At 45.9% G+C, this 13,015-nt stretch overlaps 1 protein-coding gene across 1 annotated transcript in view; it reads left to right on the top strand.

Moving 5' to 3' along the window:
• LOC144179907 (uncharacterized) overlaps positions 1-13,015 on the top strand; it is a 518,871-nt gene that overhangs the window by 448,239 nt on the left and 57,617 nt on the right. Inside the window, exons 4-6 of the mRNA XM_077708329.1 lie at positions 9,460-9,556; positions 11,648-11,764; positions 12,300-12,388. Of these exons, the coding sequence (XP_077564455.1) occupies positions 9,460-9,556; positions 11,648-11,764; positions 12,300-12,388 (303 nt within the window). The remainder of the gene's footprint in view (positions 1-9,459; positions 9,557-11,647; positions 11,765-12,299; positions 12,389-13,015) is intronic.

The raw sequence follows: 13,015 nt of genomic DNA, 5'->3' as shown, positions 1-13,015 counted from the left end.
TAAATAAATAAATAAATAAATAAATAAATAAATAAATAAATAAATAAATAAATAAATAAATAAATAAATAAATAAATAAATAAATAAATAAATAAATAAATAAATAAATAAATAAATAAATAAATAAATAAATAAATAAATAAATAAATAAATAAATAAATAAATAAATAAATAAATAAATAAATAAATTACAGACTAGACACATGCAGCGCTGCGTGTGTCTAGTCTCCCCTTTTGTCCTGTATTTAGCGCTGTTTTTCCCTTCAAGCATTATGTACCAACCGGTCCGCATTACCCCTCTTTTACGGTAAAAATATATTCAGGCACAAGGTAGACCACCGTAATCAAAGACTAGAAATTACAGCTTTGAACCCCCGGAACCGGTTCGGAACAGTTCCTTCGATTCGTGCCGGTTCGGGTTCAGTTCCAAAATGGCGGAAATAATACGGGCTCGATTCGGTTCCGGTTCCGGGCAAAAATTCGGGTCGGGTTTCCGTTTTCGGTTCGGTTCCGGATCCGGTTCGACACCCTGTCTGAGACAACCCCAAAGCGCCGCAGTGCAGTTCAGCTAAAACAAGCATGGTGCACCCAGTAGTACCAACGCAGTACGCATCGCTACTTCTGTGTTTACGTGTACTTTTGGTAACTTCCACTGTTCACCCCACCATTCTTACTGCTATAAAACGAATGTGCCCTAAATTTAAGCGCTAATAGCTTGTTCGGCAAGCTCATAAGCCCTGCCTAATTTGCGTTTGCTTTTGCCGGCATCAGCCAATCGCAGAGCTGGAACGTATGACATCATAGGTTCTGTTGCGGGAAATGAGCAAGTGGGTCGCATGACCATTCCCTTTTTTCGTGATTATATAGCTTATTTGAGCGAAGTTTCCGTTAAAAACAAAAAGATGTCATTTGATGTTGCCAAAATTTTCTATTACAAAACTCTGTCCAGTTCTGTGCTCCGAAGAAACTCGAAGAGAGCTTTGATTGCACGTGCAGCCTGACTGGGAACCGTTCTCTTTTTTTCTTTTTGTTTTTCTTCTCTCATCTAGCGTAGCAAGCCAGCCCTACGGCTCGGCTAACATCGCTGGTCTTCATTAAAGTTATTCTTTCTCTCTCTCTCTCTCTCTCTCTCTCTCTCTCTCTCTCTCTCTCTCTCTCTCTCTCTCTCTCTCTCTCTTTCTCTCTCTCTCTACGTTAAAAGTGGTGTCAGTAGGATTCTAATAAGGCAACTTTCGAGTGAACCAAACTTGCGTTTTGTCTGCATGGCCCTATTAATCCTGTTTTTAGCGCTCTTGACGTAGCTCGACTAAATATTTTTTCGCAATACCACATAAAACTCTGCTGTATACGTCCGACAAAGACGTATCTGTTATTCCATTCTTCTCTGTGGCGATTATTCCGTTATCGTCTGTGCGCCCGACAAAACACTCCAGGTGCCTCGTGTCGACGTGGTTGAGCATGCGGCCGTCAGCGAGGCCTGTGGCCCTTTCATTGTCTGACGGCCACTATGACAACCAAATATTTGACCAAGGATCAAATGCGCGTTGATATCACTACGCCTCACAGATGGCACGAAGACTGACTGGTACAGTCGAAAGCTTTACGACAGTAAACACGGGAGCGCGTGTCGCTAAGTACGTGTACAGCGGTCTAACGATGACATGGCGAACTGTCGTAGTTCGTATACAATTCGCGGATCCACTCCCTGACAACGGTTCATTGCGCTGTTGTCTGGGACGGTGACCACGTTAGATATCTGGAAACGATTCCAGGGAGTACATGTGCCGATGAGGGGCTTTTTTATCAAACGCGAAACGGAGCGAACGCATTAAAACGTTTGCTCTTCGCTGCCCGATCGGGTGATAAAAAATGTGCTATCCTCCGTGACGTGAATAATGCAGCAGGCAGCCGCGAGACAAAGCGCTAGAGCAAAGGTCGGGGCAGCTTAAAATCGGGCCCTGGGAGGAGGGCTCCACTCATTTCTCTAGCCCCACCTTCCCCTTCCCTCCTACCCTCTCCCATCAATAAAAATTACTGACTGACTGAGTGCGCCCGCCAACTGCACCAAAATGCGAGAGCACGCCAGCCTCTCGCTAGAGCGCTCTGCATGTATTGAGCGGCACGCGCTCCCGTGTCTACTGTCGTAAAGCTTTCGACTGTAGATGCAGCCTGGGGTGCGGCAGAAAGTTTGCGTTCCCGTCTGAATGAAATGTTGGCCAGGAGCAATATGCCGATTTACGTGGCTCAGTGGCTAACGCCTCGTCGCCGTTAAATTTGTGAAGTTCTCGTGGTCGCGACCGCCGTGTTTCTTATGATGCGAAGTGCTCTGGCGTGGTATATATTAAAAATAACTTGCTCTATCGGTTATCATCAGTAAGGGGCCTTTAAATGGCTCTAGTTTGCACGCCTTGTAGAACAGCCCTTGAAGTGGAGGACGTACAGCCGGTAAAAGGCTTGTCTATAACACAGCGTTCGTACTCTCAGCCCTATCCTGCCCCGCCGGAGCGGGATTTGAATAAAACTACTGCGGAATTCTGAAGTCTTAGCCCTTCGCTTTTGCTCCGACATGTTTGGAACGAGTATGTTTCGGCAGTTTTCGGATGTAGCTGGTTGAAGTTGAAATCGCTGTTATAGACAAGCGTTTTACCGGCTGTACAAGAGCGTACACACGACGGCCTTTTCTATCGACCTCGGCTTTAAGCGCTGTTTAGCGATTCGCAGAAAGCAACTAGGCCAACAGTAGATTCTGTTGTGTACGTTACTTAGGTAACTTCGGCGACGACACTGTTTATGGTAAAGCCCACTTGCTGCTGAGGCACGTCAAATACAATACACAAACCGCTGCGGTTTATTTGTGTCTTGTGAATGCGAATATAGTATGCTTAAATGCTGGACCTTGACCTACGCGTTGCGGGGCAGAAATTTGCCTGAACGAGGTCGTAACTGGCGTGTTCATTAAGCTTGCAAAATCACAAATTTAGAATTTCGCCAACGCCATTTCACGTTTTCGAGCCAACAGGCGCCAGCATTGCGCAGAGCGGACGCGAGGGGGCGCAGATATGGTCGTGCTTAAGCAGAAATGATGTCAGTGCGATGCTGCTGCCGCTACAGTGAACACTAATCCTCTGACTTCCCTTTTATCTGCCCCACTAGAGAGGAAGATGGTCAAACCATCGAGTTATTAGCACGCTGGCGCTGCCCAGATACTTCCGGAACTTTACGAGGCAAGTTGGTTGGTATTTACACTTAAACAGCGCAGGAGACGATCGAAACAAGGAGGTGGTATTGCGCAAGACAGTGCCGGCTGACGATTGAATATTTTATTCAGACGAAAAAAGAACACAGGATCGTGCGTGCAACCTACGGATAAGTACAATGATTAATTGTCATCCTGGAACAACCACGCGCTGTCCAGAAACGCAACATATCGACAGGGTGCTTATAGAACCGGAAATATATGTCGGCAAATAGAAAATTCTTCTGCTATTTTTTTTCGCGGAATTATCGGGCGATAACTCGATACTCGTCCAACGTAATGCAGGGGTGCAGCCGCATGTAGAACAATGGGCCGACAAGTGCGAACATGCACAACCCCTTTCAGGTGCACGTTCAGGTGCACGCGCCCCGTCTGCCCCACATCGTAGTTCTACCGCACGGCAACAGAATAGAGTGCGCGATATTGTTTTAAGTGCGAATTCACTTTATAAGCGACCCTGAATTCCGGTAAACGCCGTCCGTCCACATAGCAACAGCTGCGGGTGCGCGCGCTCCTCGTCTTCCTTGGCAACGGGGGGGAGATGGGCGCGCGCTGCCTGGCCGCTGACATGGCACATACCCACGTGGGGGATTGGCCAGGAATCTCCTCGTCTTCCTTGGCAACGGGGGGAGATGGGCGCGCGCTGCCTGGCCGCTGACATGGCACATACCCACGTGGGGGATTGGCCAGGAATCGGGCGTGAGAAGGGCTAATGCACCCGCTTAAAGGAGTACTGACACGAAATTTCAAAGCTGAGATCCGCTCTAGCAATCAAGTACAACGACAACACAAATAGGTGTCTGTGAATAAATGCATCTTTCTTTCTTTGTAGTTGTGTGTGTGTGTGTGATCTCTCTTTCGCGAACATTACCGAACCGCGCAAATTCAACTCCTGCATTCGCACTTTCACATTCTTCCCCTCGGGGAAATGCGAGGAATTTTTTGTAAGGAGCAAACTGGTTAGGGCGGCGAACTCCACACGCTGGCTCATAAACCCTCCCGCATGCCCACCTACTTCTTATCAGTATAAAAGTCTTGACAACTTATTCTCAACAGAAGCATAAACGCCAGCGTTTAACTTATTCGCTACCTTTTTATGGGACAAGAGATTTCGTAGAGATACACAACTGCCGCCAGCACCTAATGCTTCCATTTTTTTGTTTCAGTTTGTTGGACACGTTCTGTAGTGCAAAAAACAAGAGCGTAATCAGAGAAACCTCTATGTTGTAGTCGTTAAAGATGAGACTTAAAGCAGAAAGCGATCTTGGGTTTAAAAGACTTCGTTAACGCAAGAATGAAAATACTAATGGCGATGCCCAAACTTGCAGTGTTCCAGTGACACGACGCACGCACGCACGCACGCACGCACGCACGCACACGCACACGCACACGCACACGCACACGCACACGCACGCACGCACGCACACACACACACACACACACACACACCAACGCACGCACGCACACACACACACCAACGGACGCACGCACGCACGCACAAAGTTCGAAGGCGGGTTGTATTTCGCTCTTTGGGCCTAATAAATTAATAGTTTCAAGAGAAATCTTTCTTCTGATTAGCCGCTTTCAGTGCGACCGCGAGCAAGCAAGCACGCTGCCTTCTGCAGTGAAAGCTGCTAATGCTACGCCCGCTAGTACCGTGCCGCCTTCTTATGTAGTGGAGTGGTTTGCGTATTAAATTATTAGAATGTGTTTGGCCAGTTTTAAAGTTCAAGAGGTGAAGCCTAATGCTCCTGAAGCCGGAAACAGAAACTGTCGGCCACGATTAGCTAGCTAATCGGCCACGATTAGCTAGCTAAACTACGCCTAGAAACCTCCGTGTCGCACAATGAGCAAAGGAGCAATATGGGTGTTCCGGCGAGCCGAAGTAGCCGCGGAAATCCCTTGCAGTGAGAATCCGGCGAACCGAGGTCGAGAATCCCGATCAATTAAATTAATGAAGAAAATTTACACTCGTGTTGCGTTCTGCAAAAAAATATTTCACTTCACACAACGGAAACATAACACGCTTTCATTCAGCAGCAGATTTCGACGGAGATTAAAGCATGAAGGCTTTGCCTTTGAAACTCAACACGCGATGAAAAGTAAGGGAACCGAGCGGGGACTGTTCGCCGCTCCCACTTGCGCGCTAATTTGCGCGAGATAGGGAAAATGAAGTCACGAGCCTTCCATTCAAAGCCTCTTACGTGCGCCAACTTGAGTGACAGAGAAATGCCAACTTGAGTGACAGGATTTCTCTTCATGTTACATCACCCGGCACAACGCCCGCAGCGACCGCGCTTGCCCGGGAGCTCTTGATCGCGCGGTATATCCTGTTGTCCCCCTCGCAACATGTAACCGGGGCCTTGGGTTGCCCGCTCGGCTGGCAATGCGGCGCGGGTGTTGCATGAGAAACAGAAAGATCCACTAGACTCAGCTCCCCTCCTCATCTCTCCCGCACCCTCTGTTTCTTTACGGCATCGGGGTCCTGTTAGAGATCGTTAGACTTATGTTATTGTGCCTGCAGTCATGCGTCTCGAGGTTCGACGAAGAGAATGACTACCGACTCGGGAACGTACACGCCGGACCTATTATTTGTCTTGCTCTCTCTCTTTTTTTGTTTTGCACTTAGAGAGAGAGAGAGAGAGAGAGAGAGAGAGAGAGAGAGAGAGAGAGAGAGAGAGAGAGAGAGAGAGAGAGAGAGAGAGAGAGTTGGTGAGAGAGAGACAGAGAGAGAGAAGAGTGGGGCAGTCTTTCTGACTAACGATGGGTGCATTGCCCAGAATCCAGCAACCCCGTCTTGTTGAAGTGCGTTGTCCTTTAACCCCAAGGATTTCATTCATGTTGGCGGAAAAAGGGCAACACGAGGCAACAAGAAGCAATCAGTTGTTGGCCATCCAGAAGGCAACAAATGAGTGTCTCCGAGAGCATGACATGATGATGAACGAAAAGGGTTGATGAAAGCATAAATGTACAATATACGAGTTAGGAATCTACCCAATTGTAGCGCGTTTTCAGAGATAAACAGTGCATGCAACTAGCGTCCAATTCCAGCTGCCAACTCCAGGATAGGGCCAAATTCCCCCCTCCCCCCCCCCCCCCCCGCCGCTTTCTTTTTTCTTACAACACCCGTAAAGAAGTTTTTGCTTGAGCGTTGCAAAGCCTGTAGTGCACAAACTACTCCTACACTGCTATTAGAGAGAGTGGTTACTCATACATGCACATGAATCAACCTGGTAATAAAGGATAGGAGAAAACACCCTACAGCCGCGCTCATCAACAAATGACAACCACTATCACTATAGGGCAGAATTTTCGCTACAAGCGCGCAAAGTCGCAAATAACATGTCGCAATGATGTGCGCAGAGTTGCGTGAGATGCCCTCCACCACGTGTCGCCAAGTTGCCGAAAGCGCGCAATGCGCACAATAACAGGATGACCGCTCTCCTGCCCCGAGCGCGCCCTTTGGATCAAGCGACGACGGCCCTCCAAGGACGATCGCACTGGGCAACCCCTAAATGATCTCTCTTGCCGAGGATTGAGTCATGACGAAAGCGCGACCTCCGTGGAGTGCGATGCTTTCGAGCACGGCAATACGGCGTGTTCTATACGTATGCGTCCGGTCCCTTGATAGGGCTTTCTGACGTACGCGCGTGCGTAAGCGACGTCCAGGGCAGCTTTCCCTCTCTATTTTGGCGCGCTCCCCTCCTCCCCTGCCGGCCGTCGTCTGTGCCCGTTATATAAGAGAACCTGTTTTACCGCATCGCTCCGTACCCAACGGAAGGCTCGTAGAGCCTACCCTGGCCGCTCTCGCAGACCTAGACTGCCCGTTGTCGAACGAAGTGAAGAGTTCGCGAGCTGCCGACTCGCTCTTATATATCTGACGTAGCACCCCGGAAGACGCTTCGATGGCGCTCATTGGCTTGCCTGATTGGCTCCTCCTGTCCGCGACTGTCTGCGTGCTGATTTATTTGTAAGTCCGTCTTCGTCGCTTGCTCGCAAGGGGCGCTGCATGCGTTGTATGCGTTGTTCTTTGCTCGTTGTATTTTAGCGTGTACGCGCCTTCATCATGTTTATGTATTGTAACGAATGCATCTGTTTACTGCTTACCATTCTGTAAACATTTTGTCAGCAGTGTGAAGAATGCAGCCGAAAGCGTTTTAATGCATATAATAAAATGTATGGGTTCGAAAGAGCACAGCGATGCCATACTTCATGACTTTTAATTATTTCCCCCATTGTTCTTATTTTATTCGGCAGCTATCTAGCAAGGCACAGGAACTATTGGAAGAGCCAAAATGTTGTTCACGAAGCATTTTCCTTAATTTGGGGCCCCACCCTTCGTCTTCTTTACAAGGTAAGGAACTCATTGCAGCGTTTAATCAGCATCAGACGCAATAAAATTCATGGCCCGGTTGACAGCTATAGGTATTATCTGCAATTGATTTCCGCACTACGGTTGAGCATCAAGGTCTCAAATGTTTTAATAATGTCTCACAGAAGTCAATAATTGGATACATTTATTTTCCCTTGTAAATTATCCTGAAGTTGATGGTTTTCTATATAGACATAAGGCCAAATGTATAATATATAAGTAGTGGATGTTTCCGGGCAATGTGGGTTCACCAAAAAAAACCCAGTAAACCAGTAAACAATAAAGGCCCCAGTAAACCAGTAAACAATAAAGGCCCCAGTAAACCAAAAAAGCCATTGCCACTGGCAGCAAGGTATATTTGTCTATGGACTTTGCCTGGCCAGCTTACTACTGAGTGTTTAAGTTTTCGTGGATTAATAATTTTAAATAGTGCGCCGAGTTTTAAAATATCACTCAGAAATAGGCCCCAAAGTTTGTTACGGTAGCGATTTGCTGGTAACACGTAATAACCGACTTGTTCTAATAATAGTAAGCCAAGGCGAAGCACAACTAAAGTGATGGGTTGATTACGGAATGTACACATAATAATTGTTCTAGATTTGTAAACATAATAAATATAGCACGTATGTATCCATGCTTTGCTCAAGGCCTCGTAAATCTTCTGAAGTAAAACAAAACAGGCAAATGGCTGATATTTTTGAAATGTTAGATTTAAAAATACGCAAATTAGTTAAGCGTCACAAATGTTATGGGCGCGGGTAGCCTCATACACCCAAGCGAAAATTTCTTGCCAGAGGATTAGCTCACGTTAAAAATATAGCTAGTTAAAAATTTTTCTTGGTTTCAATTCCGAAAGATTACCAAACAGCGTAGTGTAGTCGCACTAATTATTTATAATTTTTAAATACTTGTTTTAAGGCACATGCTTAAGGAAAATTGGCTTCAGCAATGCCTCGAAATTAGCCATTCTAAAACACTTTGAAGCCGACATGTGGTTTGCGGTATATAACACGTCAAGTTACCGTAAATTACATTGTAGTTCCAGTCCGCGTTACTTACGTGGTTAGGTGTCTAGAGTATTAACTTGAATTACCAAAAAGGTGTCGGGAAATCCACATTCGTTTGATAACTCACGTTTAAAGTGACACCTTAGTGAGAAATCATTTTTTTTTTTGCAACTTAGCCTTACAAAGCCCTTGAGCAGTGAATACCTCGTTGTCCACATTTGTCTTTATTCGCAAAAATGAATAATGTATGAATCAAAATACCAGCTCAATGGGACAGATAATTTCACACATTAGTGCCCTAGGCCTGTACAAGGCGCTCTTTTTCACATATTCGAAATACTCAAACCGTACATTGTTGATAATGGAGGGGCTAAAAAAGCAACGGCTGACATTTTTGGCCGCAATAAAAATGGCAGGGCGTTCGTGAATTGGACTCGAACTACACAGCCGGATGTTTGCATTCTGCTTTGCCATTTTTCCGCACAGCCCCCACATGCCATTGACCACGACCGCTATGTGAAGCTTGGAAGACTCTTTGGGTAAGCCACGCTGAGAATTTAACATGAACTTTTGTTTGTCTGCGTACAATTGAAGGTATTGGTGCGTTGGAATCGGGGTAGGAAGGGCAACCGCATAAGGTGCAGAGAAGCAACGTTTTTAAGATACATCTATTTAAGCTGTTCGAATTTCTCGCTTGTACACTTGTCGGCGCTTGTTTTCTTGTTTGTTTGTAGCTTCTAATGGTCAGCTTTTCTTTGTGTTAAGAATGGTCTTTTGTAGCTCGTAATGCGGATACACTCTGATTGATTGTCTCACAATTTCAGAATTTACGAAGGAGGAAAACCTACGCTGATTGTTGCCGAACCTGAACTGGTGAAGCTTGTGCTTGTAAAGGACTTCCCGCAGTTATGCAACAGACGGGTACGTATACACTTCATAGTAGTTAAAACGAAACGTAATTGGACAAACGCCACCACGGGCACACCTGTACAATTGTCACCTCAACTCGAAAAGTACGCTAGACCGAAATGTCAAGCATCAATTGCTTGTCGACCTTGAATCGGAACTTGGAAAACACTCTAAGACCCCGTAACGATAGCGGGAGGGTGTGGTGGTGGTGGAGACGCTTTTATTAGAAAAAGGGAAAGAGGGGGGCGGATAAAGGAAGAGGTAGAAGATCAGGGGCAGAAGGCCATGTCTAGAGCTCCTGAGGCTGTGGCCCCTACTATCGCCCTCTCGACCAACATGGTGGGCGACCAAGCGGCGCCATCTTTTCAACTGAGTCTTCGTTCAAAGCGCTTCATCGTTTTCCAAATGCAGATCGCACGGTGCAGCCGTATCCGCTGTTTTGCAGAAACTGAAACATTTGGACATCATAAACTGAAACATCAGAAACAGAGTGCGTCTTTAAAATAGATCGTAAAATCACCATGATGCGTTTATAAAGGAAATGCTACAATATCTGACTTATCAACAGCAGCGAAATATTGATCTATATATGCAATCGCTACTGAAAGGCTTGCATGTAAGCGCTTGCTTGTCTAGTGGTGATATTCCCGCCCGTGAGATTACCCCCCGGAAATTGAAATATTCGTTTTACAGCATGACAATAATTTGTCATCTTGACCAACATGCATAGGCTAGTTTCAACGAATGGTTATTTTCCTGGCAGCCTAGACGCGACCCTCCTCCCCTCATCCGCGCTATCTACCGGTTTGCTTTGGAACAGTCCTTGTATTCTCACAAGCAAAAACTTCTAATACGGTTTTCCTGTTCTTGCCTTAGTGGCCTAGACAATAAAGAAAGAAAAAGCCTTAGTGGCCTAGAAGTAGAGTGGTGGGTGTTCATTCACCCTGACAGCCAGGGTTCAATCCCCATCGCTTCTTTTTTTTTTTTTTCGAGAAGACCAGGAATTCGTTTTACAGCTGCATGTTTTCTTATGTTAATTGTACAGATTGTTTTTGAAAATAAGAGCAGTTTGGTACCTTTTGCGTGGGTTTAGCCTACCACCAGATTTATTAGTTCAGCTAGCCGTCTATAAAGGCTGGCAGGTTCGTCAAATACGCTACCGGGTCCATTGTCGAGTTAACTTCAGTTTTGATAACCAGGGAGTTACACTGAGATGCATTTGATCAGACGAATCTTTAATATAACTGTGTGGTTATTACAGCACGCTTACAGCAAACCCTCAACCGCGGAGATACCGTCTCACGTGAAAACATTTTGGGGGAAAGCCAACCCTAGACCAAAGTCAGCGATGTCCGCAAATGCCATTCAGAATCAGCTGTCCTGCTCCGCACCTTGCGCCGATTATTGCCTCTGAAGAGGAGGAGTAGGAAAGCGACATAGAGAAGGCCGTTCACGTGACCTGCTTACGTCACGTTACGTCATGACGCCGATGCAGAGCTGTCGCGCAGCGAAGTGTGGCGTCGCGAGGCCTTGGCCGCTCGCTCCCCCAGCCGACGCGGATCGTTTAAAAATGCGTGCGGCCAGATGGCTTCGAGCGAAATACGTCGGCATAATAACACGTCTGAGCAAGTGACCGCTGTGCCACGTTATTACCTAGTTATCATCATAGTTACACGGTCGTTTTGCGTAACGTCGCGTGAATGCCGCGAGATTTTCCTTTAAGTATAAGAAGGTATGAGGAACTGGGACGTCCGTCGATTTTAGTTTCGCCTGTTGCTCATTAATGGTAACAATTAAAACAAGAGAGTGAGGAAAGTGGTACCCCAACCCCATTGTTTTGAATGGTACCGACTTTTTTTTTGTCTGCGAAGCTAAAACTTCGCTAAATCAGCAAGTTGTTTTCGCAGTGTGTCAGTTTTTTGTCGTAACGTGAATCCCGAACCTTGTCTCTGGTCATGAAATGAGATGTGGTGACTGTCAACAAGTAAGCTCTTTACGTGACAGCTCATCGACATACTTCCGCTAATTGGGGATTTGTCACGTGATTGTTTACGCACGATTGCTTGCAGAGATTTTCAGCGTATAAACTTTGTTCCCCTACAGCGGTTGCAGTTCTTCGACCCAATATTGGACAATATGATGAGCATTGCTCCCGCTGAGCGCTGGAGGAAGATACGGCCCTCAGCGAGTCCCGCATTCACGACCGGCAAGCTTCGCAGGGTAAGTGAGAGAACCGTGGCAAATACAGGGCGTAAGCAAATACTCTCCTAAAAATACCGTATTTTTCTTTCATTTTGTTTTCGTGAAAAAAAATGAATGTGTTTGCATAAGGGTACGGGTGAATTGACAACACCTTTTGTGACGTTCATAAGTGATGCCGATCTCATTCGTGCTTATTTAACGAACAGAGTAAAGGAAATGTATTGTTTCATGGAAACCTGGTTAGGTTAGGTTTAATTATCCTTCTGAAGAACAGACGCTTAAAAAACTTATCTAGTTTTTGCTAGTCTTCGCAAAGTTCTGTTCTCTGGTCAGCCTCCCTTATTTCTACATAACAAACACAGCCTTGAAATTTCCCGCCCGAAGACATATAAGTATCAATTCCTTTTACCATGTTCGCCTAGAGTACATGCCTGCAAAGCGACTCGGCATTAATTAACTGCCTTTTAATGTGAGAGCAAGCTGGCTGTAGTGACTCCTGATCATCGCGCCATCCATCGAGCAGTGATTGTAGCTTAGTATGACCCTGTTTCAGATGAACGACATGATTCAGGAATGTGCCAAAATCACCGCGGAGCACCTTAAGAGTGCTGCTCAGCAGAACAAGGACGTTGACGTCAAGCAGTAAGTGAATTAACGGCTTCAGTTGACGTATAAGAAGTTAAGTTCACCTAAGGTATTTGTCGCCTTTTCTTTTTCAAATAATTGGCCGAAAAGTACTTTTAGGTTTTATGAGAGGTGCGCTGCCGCGTCCGTTGTAATTGTTTTGTCAGGAAAGCGTCGCGTGGTCAAAAAGTAATGAACTTATCCTTAAAAACTATACGTTCTTGCTTTTATTGACTCGAGAAATGCAGAACTGAATAGTTGTTATAGATATGAAGGAGAAGAAGGGGAAACGGAAAGAAAAGGGAAAAGGACGGGGTTAACCCTGTGCAGAGCCCAGTTCGCTACCTGTACTGGGGAAAAGAGAACTTACATTATAGTGTAAGTTGCTACAGCTATCGTTGCTTCCACAGAATGTCTTAACCTCTGCTCGTTTATACCCAACAACCAACACGAATCTGCGCAAGTTTTTTAGGATGTGTGCAATACTGCTTGGCGTTTTTTCGGATATTACAACAACGGACTTAGCTGTTTAGGTCATTTAAAATGTTTACGCAACTGTTGTTTAAATGACTAAGCATAAATATTATTACGTTTGAACAGCCTGAAATGCCGGTTGGTTTAGTTGTACAACCCCCCCCCCCCCCC

This window comes from Haemaphysalis longicornis, unplaced genomic scaffold (assembly GCF_048455015.1).
Source record: "Haemaphysalis longicornis isolate Haplotype H1 unplaced genomic scaffold, Haemaphysalis longicornis Haplotype H1 scaffold_4, whole genome shotgun sequence".
NCBI lineage: Eukaryota > Metazoa > Arthropoda > Arachnida > Ixodida > Ixodidae > Haemaphysalis > Haemaphysalis longicornis.
The sequence above is the reverse complement of the archived record's forward strand: the minus strand, read 5'-3'. Positions and strand labels throughout refer to the sequence as shown.